Genomic DNA, 9,805 nt, shown 5'->3' with positions numbered 1-9,805 from the left:
GCAACAGTTTCATTAGTTTCATCGTTTCTTTCCTACTCTAAAAGTGCTAAAAGCCATGGAAACCTTTTGAGCGGGGTTACTGGGCACAATCCAGCCAAAGTTAAAGGTGTTTAAATCCCATTGATTTCAGTGAGAGGTAAGCATATCTTTAACTACCCAGTTGAGATAAATATTTAATTCCTGCCCTGGTTTTATGGTTCGGAGGAGGCCTATTGTGATCTAAGCCATTTTCTCTTTTGTTATTCCTCTTAAGTTATTATTGTGTAGTAAAGACAATTGGAAATCTCCATCTTTCTTGTAACAACCTCAAGTTCCAAAAGAAAAGTATGTATCTCTTCCTCTTTAAATTTCATAGTTACGCTAATCATGGGTGCCATTTCTTCCATCTATCAGCTACTAGCTTTGCTGCTTCCAGCTGAACTAGTGCTACTGCTAATACCGTTAAGACCTGCATCTTACGCAAGGGTTATGTCCTGAGGCTGGTGCGTAAAACCAAAACCATGTATGATCAAAACTACCTTAAATCCCCAAAATACATACTGTCTCTTTAAGAATTAAGAGACATATGATGTACATGTGATGGTACAAGATGGCACAAGAGACGTGTGGGAACTGAGGGAACAGCAGCTTCATTCTCCCATTTCAGTCTCGCTCCAGGGCATATTTTGAGTAAGTGGAATGGCAGGTTGAAGTGCCTGAACTGTTTAAACTATTGTTTTCTTTTCTGTCTTTTTTCAGGTCAAGGAGTTGTTCCCGGACTTTTTCAACTGGTGGGTCCCTTGACCTACTGGGCCATTGGCCATGGCTCCCCATTGGGGCTGCAATCCTATACATTCTATAGAGCAGTGGGGTTTTGTTTTGTTTTTTGGCAAGGATTCCCCTTGCTGGTTTCCATGGCTCCCTGGGGAGCCATGGCTCACAGTTTTGGAACCACTGGTATATACTTTAATTTGCTCAAGTACACATGAGATGCAGGCTAGCTGTACTGTAATTGAATACTTCTTTCGCATTGGTAGTGGGCAAGACTCTAATGTAAGGAGATAGCTCTTATCTAGGTAGCTTTCCAAGTTAGGCTGTGATGATCCTTAATCAAACTTACTTGGACATAAGGACTTTTGAAATCCATAAGGCATTCCCCGCTCCCATTATGTTGACTATGAAGGTCTTAGATGAGACCAGGTTGAAGAATGAGGATGGGACAGGGCCAAGAGGAAATACATGACACAGGTACCACAAAAAATATCCGGAGGCTTCAGAGGTCCAGAAAAGGACTTGCAGAAGGATTGTGTAACATACCATCTTCTTCATCTTGCCTCCCTCCTAACACTTTAGCCCAATATTAGGAACAGCTGAAAGCCACCCAGTGTCAAGTAAAGTCATTAAATAGAAATGGCCCAGATTCCTAAGCTCAAGATTCACCAGCCAAAACTTCTGATAGCCAGACAGCTGCAAGATATATTTCATTTCCCTCCATTGCTATCCCTTTCCAACTCTTTCCCTGATCTTTACCATTCTTGCTACTCTTAGCTTTTTACATCCTCATGTTTCTGATCCCTGCCATGCTAAACCTGGGGCCCCCTAATTTTGTGATGTAGAAGACCTTACTTTTGCCATCACTACAAACTTTCCCCATTCCCTGAGCCCTAGTGGCGGTCTGGAAGGAAGGTGGGAGATGTAGCATGGGCAAATTTATCAGCTTCCTAGTACTCATATACAATAGAGATGTTTTCATGTGCTTCAATAATGTATTGAATTACTTGGGAGCAATATTTGCATTCAGATCATGAATCATAGTTTTGACATGCCTGGTGTAAATAGTGATAAAAGAATATCACCTGACCTGTTCTGCTCTGGTGTTGAGACTTTTTCTTGATGTGTCTGGATTCCTTTCCTTTGGCCAGAGCTGCCCGGTTGTATTTAAACTGAATTTCTACCTGATACCCTCAGGTTGCATGTTGAGGACACTTTGTGGGCTTGTATTCTGACACCATATCAATCAATTCCTTTTCTGTTTGACATAAATTGGCAGGGCCATGTAAGTTTGTAGTCTTAAAAATTGAGCAGAAAGTACCTGAAACAGAACCTTCAGTTAGCATGTCTCTGCCTACCACTATTGGATAATTATTTAGAATCACCGTGACTGTTAGGACAGGATCAGATGAAAGAAAAGATAGTAGCAGAAAGCTAGCGTTCTGAAACAGCTTAGGTTATCCCTTTATTCCTGCCTGGTGTTGTCTGTTTTATTAAGAAAGCTCTTCTTCCTTGCCTTTGATTATTACTGCAATTAACTGGAAAGCATTATTATATGAAATATGTGGAGTACATTTACTCATGACAAAAATGCTGTTATTTGCATTAGTGGACTTTGTGTTCAGAATTGTTTTTGTTTTGGGAAGATGAAGCACTGCTCTTCCTCTTAGCACAGCATGATTTCTGGAAAGCAGTTGGGTGACCAGCAGGATTTGTGATTTTCAGTGAAAGGAGAAAACAAACAATGGTTGTTGTTGTTTTCTTCATTGTGTTTACATTTAGTTTAGTTGTCCAAGGACATAATTTCTAGTGGCCTGTGGATTATCCAGCATGAGAAAGTTGCTTCATTGTTACCTCCACACTAAAGCACTGTATATTAATGTAGAAAGAGCTACTGTAGTGTGATAACTAAGCATGTGAGAGATGGGATTCAGGGCTGGATTTAGGAGTGGCCAACTGCTTGTGGTTCTGGGCTTGTGGAGTGCCAGGAATTTCAGTTATTCTTACATTTTAAAAGCTTCCACAACATTAAGGGAAACAAATTTGTTTCTCCCTGCTTACATAGGACTTCGCATAAATACAGATTTCCAGATCCATGCATGCAAATGTATAATGTGTCAAGGATAAATTATGCACGCAGAATGTGTGGCAGAGTCAAAGAAGGGACTACAAATGTCATAAAAAAAATAAAGAATTCAAAAGTGGAACAGATAAGGGAAGTTGCCATCCGTACTCCCTGCCTAAGGGTGCCATTTAGCATAGGACCAGAACTCCTGGAAATCACCAGCTTTTACTTCTGTCATGAACTCATAAGAAGGTCTTAGGCAAGCTGGTATTCCCTCAGTCCTCCACGGGGAAAATGTAGACAATAAAACTGACCTGCTTTACAGAGTTGTTGAGACAAAATACCCAAAGTACTTTGAATACTTCACTATATAAATATATAGGTAGGTGAATGACTAGTTATACTAAATATTAGTGCCTACCTCATGTAGTGTAATCATTTCAGGAGGGAAAGAAATTCCTTGGAGACCCTAGCAAAGTGCTGATTCTGAACAGAAGTACTGCTATCTCTGAATCACTTTTTGGATGAGCAACACATTGTTGGCCTTAGAACATGATGACTTGGATGCAAATCCCAACTTGAGTGGAACTGAATTTGACCAAATCTGAACCTGATGTCTTCCTAGTCACATGACCATTGTATGTGTGTGGTACTTTGTGTGTGGTACTTGGGAAAAAAATGCTGAAACCATCCATGCATGTTGGCTTTTAGCCTATGGTATGCTGGTCATGTGAAGCTGCCACCATGCACAGGGTATTGCATCTGTGATACAGTACCACGAACACAGAAAAAAAGTCATTTTTTTTTGTAGTGTGCCCAGTCGAAATCCAGCGCATCACAAACTGGAAGTGACTAATGTGTGTTCACAAGGTTGTGTGAATAGACTTCTAGTTGTTGTTAACAAATCACTTTTCAGTAACCACAAAAATTTGTGTAGGGAAAGAAGTAAAAATATGTTGTCCTGTCCCAGAGGGCTTATGTCTAAAAACAGACATTAAAGACACATCAGCAGATAACCTCTAGAAAAGATGCTGTGCTGAGGTGAATAGGGACAGTCGCTGCCTCCTAAATATAAAACAACTCTCCTCAAAACATGCTTCTTAGCTCTGTTAGTATTTAACAGATGTGAATCTGTCTCATAGAGTAGCTGTGAAAAGGAGGGCACAATCCTATGTATATATACTCAGAAATAAGTCCCATTGTGTTCAGTTGGGCTTACTCCCATGAACTTGTGGTCAGGATTGCAGCCTGAATGTGATAAATAATTACAAAGTCCATTTCAATCTGCTAGCAGTGTTGAAATAATAATCATGTAAGAGTTGATTATACTTTACCATGAGAAAACCATTATTGCTATTGTGCATGTTTTCTTTGGCCTGTTTCTGCTTAAAGTGTTGTTTTTTTCTTCTTAAATAAAAAAGAATATTATTACCCTTTCTGTGCCATGTCATATCTATGATGTGTATCGGTCAGAAGGACTTTTATAAAAACACATCTAATCGAGCTCACTGTCGCTGCAGTGGTAACCAAATAATTTATATAACCTTCTGAAAAAAGGTGGGCTGGGTGGGGTGAGGGAAGCATACACTGTGTGTTTTTACAGAAGTAATTGCAACTCATTGAGGAATTGAGCACAAGCAAGTGGAGCAGGTGGTGGTGTGGACGTGATGCCCTAGCTGCTTTCATGCTTGCTTGTCTCTGATGGGTTTTATTATTGAAGTCAGGCTGAGTAGCAACCCTCACAGCAACATTCCCTGCCGGCTTAGAAATATGTTTTTAATTCACTGTTTCTGGCCCAGCATAATTTCTGACCCAGTAATGCAATTCAGTCCAGACATTAGCCCATTATTCAGCACAGGAGTAGAAAAACCTGAGTTAGGAGCATAGTTTGTTTAATGTATATTAGCCCCAGGGCACCTTTCCTTTAAATAAAATTGGACTTCCTTTAATTACATCTTTTTGTAAAGAGAACAAAACAGTCTAAAAATGTTTTATTACTGAAAAAATGAATGAAAGTTGTACTGAGTCGTTCTAGATGCTGTTTGCCTCACTAGTCTCCTCAGCACAACCAAGCCATTTTGAGAGGTTTGATTCAGCAGGCCTAAATTATTGCTTAAGTAAGATGTCACATCCCAGAATGCTCTCTGCCTGAACAAATCTTTTTTCCAGTCAAGTCAGCCTTGCTGTGTGCTTTCATATGAAAGCTACACCAGAGCAAGTGGCTTTATTGCTCACCTTTTGTCCAAAAAGAAAAAAAAAATTCTCACCAAATGCTTCCCAATTTCCCAAAGAACTGAATAGATTTTTGTTCCTTCTGTTTTTGCATGTCTTCAGCCAAGTGCAGTTAAACACAACCAAACTACCATTTTCTTCCCATTTAGTTTTTAATTATAACAGCAGGACACTGAAATGTAAAACAGATGTGCCCCTTTTTTTCCAAATGTGGAGAAATTTTATAAAAATTAGTGACTTAAAATGTCAAGGCAAACTGAAGAAGCTTTAGAGAAAAACATGCTTGATTTTAAAGTAGAGAACAAGGGGAGAGAGTAGGTTATGACTTTGGAAGTTTGTATAACCCCTGCAAGTTAGCTTGTAGAACTTGCAAAAGTATTTTAAGTTCATGAATCAGATTTTCCTGTAATTTACATGCTTGAGGTTTTATGCTTCAATATTAGTTCAGTTAAGCTCAGCTGTTTACTTGTGGCATTCTCATTTTGGATGTGGAAGAAGGGACGAAAAAGAGTAGGGAGGAAGGATCTAGAAACATGCCGTTTTAAAATTTCTGGCTAATTGATTTTTTTTTTTTTCAGATTGTGAGCCCTTTCGGGGACAGAGAATTGTTTATTTAGTTGTTTACCTATGTAAACTACTTCATGAGCCACTTCACTGAAAAGTGGTATAGTCAGTTCTTGTTATCCGCTAAGGTTAGATTCATGGAAAACCTAGTGGATACTGAATCAACAGATACGGAATCATTGAGCCTATGGCAGTGGTTTCCAAACTCTCTGGGAGATTGGGAGCTGCAGTAAGTCTTTGCAGGGGAGAGGGAATGCAGCAACATTATCCCCAGGATCGCATCACTGCCAAGGGCGACAGGGCTTTGTTTTACTCACCAGCAGCAGCCTCCTGGGGTTGCAGGGAGCCCTGCAGAAGCATCTGCATGGCTCCCCAATCCTCAGAAAAATCTAAAAATAATGATCATGACCGACTTCTGGTTTCGCAATAGAAAACCAGAAGTGGGTCACAATCTTTATTTTTAAATTTCAGAGAGCAAGGGCTCATCAACATCTCCAACATCTGATGCTTCCTCCTCCATGCTGGATTTCCCTCGAAGCGTTGAAGGTTGTGGTGATGACGATTTCTCTGTGCTGGCTGTCCCTCAGATTGTTGAAGGTTATGGGCCCAACAACAAGGCCTCAAGAGTTTAGCAGTGGGGAGGGGGTTGCTTCACTCGTCCTCCTCCTCCTCCTGTCTCTTGGCTCCTTCCCTGGGCTTGCCTCAGACCCAGGTAGCCTTCCAGAGACCTCAAGAAGCCTTCCAGAGACCTTTCATCATCAGCCTCTTATTATTGCTAGGGTTATGAAGGTTCGGCTGGAGTCCTGAAGATGGTGGGGCAAGTCTGGAAGCAGACACAGATGTGTCCGATGAAACTCAATGGGCCAGTACAAATGCCTGTTTGATATGGAAAATTGACCCAATCCAGACAACTTCATAAAAATAAGAGGAATATAGTTGGCTAGAAATGATTGCCGCAATCCACTCTCCCATTGGCTATATACTGTATAGGTGCTGCCTTCTGCTTGTGAAGAGGCCGCTGTCTCTTCTCCGCCACCTTCCACAACCTATCTTGCCCCGGCCTGCCTGCTCATAGTTGTGCCAAACCCCAACCCCATTACAAGTGTACCAGCGCAGTATTGGCGGATAACGAGAACAGGGTCACAGATAATGATAGGTGGCAATTTTGCCCCTCAAAGGTAAGGGAATTTGCAGATAGCAAATTTGCATATTAAGAGAACTGACTATACATAAATGTTCTTATTAATAATAGTTGAATTTATTTTGCATTCCCCTCCAAAATGAGAGTTTTATAAATAAACAGCTGAGTTTCCTTATACTTGAACATATGCTTATGTGGTAGTAATATCTGACATTTGTATAATGCTTTTTACAGTGTAGTGCTTACAGTGCATCAGTTACATTGTCACAATATTCTTTAAAACAACTCTGTAAGTAGGCCAGGGTTATTATTTCCATGCCACAGTTTTTCATTGTGAGGAAGACTGGAAAGACCTAAGGTGAATGGAAGACTGTAAAGCAGATCCTGAAATTACTCAGAATGTTTTTGCCTTGGAGATCTTGTCTGGACAAGTTTTTTTTCAGCATCTAAATTGGGGTTGTGAGATAAACTGTGATCAAAATTCAAATTGTCCCTGATAAGTTGTGGTTTTTGTTCTGTGAAGCTAGACTACTTGATCTTCCTTGGATATCTTTCTCCAGGTGCATCTGCTTTCTGTGGTGGATAGCAAGAGAGGCATTGTCTGTGATAGCTCCAGGACTTGGAGATATTCTTTTAAGGCTGCCTGATGCCAATACTGTACTTCAGCCATTTTCAACCACTGTTCCGTGGCACGCTGGTGTGTTGTGGATGGTCTGCAGGTGTACTACGAGAGTTTGGGGAAGGGTCATTTGTTAGGTGGGCCACTGGGGGATGCAAGCCTCTGCTGTCAATGGGTGTGCTTTGTCAATTGTAAAAAAACTCATGGTGTGTCTCGACAATTTTAGCACCTTGTCAGTGTGCCATGAGATGGAAAAGTTTGAAAATCACTGCTGTACTTATTTTCATTTGGGCACCATGTCAAGATGACTCTCTTCTCATCCTTTTGGTACAATTGGATTGAGATTATACCTTTCCCCTGTGGATGTTTTGCTGGTTTATTGCTGCTACTATTATAAACTGCCGTTTTTAATTGGTAATTGCTGTTGCTTTTTGTATTGTTTTGTAAGCTGCCTTGGATATTACAGCAGAGTGGCAGGATGAAAATCTTTTAATAACTCTCTAAATCAGGGGTGCCCAAATCCCAGCCCTGGGGCCACTTGCGACCCTCAAGGCCTCTCAATGCGTCCCTCAGGAAGCCCCCAGTCTCCAATGAGCCTCTGACCCTCCAGAGATTTGTTGGAGCCCACACTGGCCTGACGCAACTGCTCTCAGGGTGAGGGCAACTGTTTGACGTCTCATGTGAGGGCTCCCTCCACTGCTGGCTGTTTCACATCTGAGATGCAGTAGCAGCAGCAAAGGAAAGCCCAGTCTTGCTTTGTGCAAGGCCTTTTATAGGCCTTGAGCTATTGCAAGACCTTCATTCATTCATATAAGTTCATCTTTAATATATTCATTTATGTAAATGTACGTAAGTTTATTCAAATTTTAAATGTAAATTAATTCTTTTTTTCCCCGGCCCCTGACACAGTGTCAGAGAGTCGATGTGGCCCTCCTGCCAAAAACTTTGGAGACCCCTGCTCTAAATGAAAGATATGTCTATTTTCTCTGGATGTTCTGGAATAAGGGACAACTAATTAAATCAAGGAATGCCCCTTTAAGTTAAAAACAATTTGTGCAACATTTGTAATCAGTATGGACCTGGCAGACTTGGACTCAGTTGCCCACAGGTTGTTTACATTCAGATTGTACTACTATTACTATACTCCCTAAATGGGTCTGGCTTTAACGTTTCTCCAACATTTTTCCTTGTTCCTTCCTCTTTATTTCTCTATGGTCTATGGGTCCTTTATTCCAAATCTGCTGTTTCCTTTTTATTCCCTCACCCCTTTTTATTCAACAAAATAATTTTAATGCTTACATAATCCCAAAGTGAAATTGTCTTTTGAACTTGAGAGATCACCTTCCCAGATTATCTGTGAAGGTTTGTTGAAGGTGTCATACAAAGGGCAAGTGTTACTATTTATACTTGCCTTTATCAACACAACAGGAACTCGGTTTAGAAACAGAATCTTTCTCTGGCAAGGGGGAAATGCTGTCAATGTACTGACATGCTCTTTCCTCTTTCATTCATGAAAACATAGCTGAAGAAGTGGAGAGACTGGCTGCAATGCGCTCGGACTCACTGGTTCCAGGGACCCACACCCCTCCCATTAGGAGGAGAAGCAAGTTTGCCAATCTAGGAAGAATTTTTAAGCCATGGAAATGGAGAAAGAAGAAGAGCGAGAAGTTCAAGCACACATCAGCAGGTAATTAGAGCCTTGCTCTCTGTGAACAATGATTAGCTTTTAAGGACAGACTAGGAAAACAAAATTTGACTGCTAGTATATCTTCATAACAGAGTAGCCAACAAGGAGTATCTATGCTGCATTCTTTGCACATCTCTGGTGTCCATTGGTCTTGCAAACCACATGGTACCTCTACACATAATAATCTTTCTCTTGTCCACACAATAGATGCAAAGAACCATGGGCTGTGTTCAGATGCCATGAAGCCAATGACACAGAATGACATGATAGACATGCACGCAAATGCAGTCAAACACAAGTGCGCCTCCAGCAAGATCTCCTTTTGGGCAAAGGGGTCAAAAAACAGCCACATGATGGGTGGGTGACACTGGTCAAGACCAGGGTATTTGGGAATGGTATGGTTCACTCTTTCATGCTGTTTTCATGTTGATTCCCCCCCCCCAGCATCAATTTGCTGCTAAAGTCACTACTTCTTCAAATGGGAAAAGAATAATTTTGGGCATTATTCATTTGGGGGTGCACTTTCTCTTATATTTCCTCACCACCTAGATAAGCCTATGTACATATGATTTGACTGTACATATGATATAACTGGTTTTTATCATCATTTTCTCCGTTTTATATTTGCTGCTATCTTTACTCCTCCCCATTTTCTCCCTGTTTTAGACTAGGCCTATATTAGCCTGATTGCTGAAGTTACCTGAACTAGGCTGAGTAATGTTCATTTTTAACAGGGCCTGATCTTCT

At 40.8% G+C, this 9,805-nt stretch overlaps 1 protein-coding gene across 1 annotated transcript in view; it reads left to right on the top strand.

Moving 5' to 3' along the window:
* Window positions 1-8,901: 8,901 nt before the first annotated feature.
* The window catches only part of PHACTR1 (phosphatase and actin regulator 1), a 144,574-nt gene continuing 143,670 nt past the window's right edge, over window positions 8,902-9,805 (top strand). Inside the window, exon 1 of the mRNA XM_066626000.1 lies at window positions 8,902-9,058. Within this exon, the coding sequence (XP_066482097.1) occupies window positions 8,920-9,058 (139 nt within the window). The 5' untranslated portion in view covers window positions 8,902-8,919. The remainder of the gene's footprint in view (window positions 9,059-9,805) is intronic.

This window comes from Tiliqua scincoides, chromosome 4 (assembly GCF_035046505.1).
Source record: "Tiliqua scincoides isolate rTilSci1 chromosome 4, rTilSci1.hap2, whole genome shotgun sequence".
Lineage (NCBI taxonomy): Eukaryota > Metazoa > Chordata > Lepidosauria > Squamata > Scincidae > Tiliqua > Tiliqua scincoides.
Note: the sequence above shows the minus strand (reverse complement) of the source record. Positions and strands in the feature narration are given on the sequence as shown.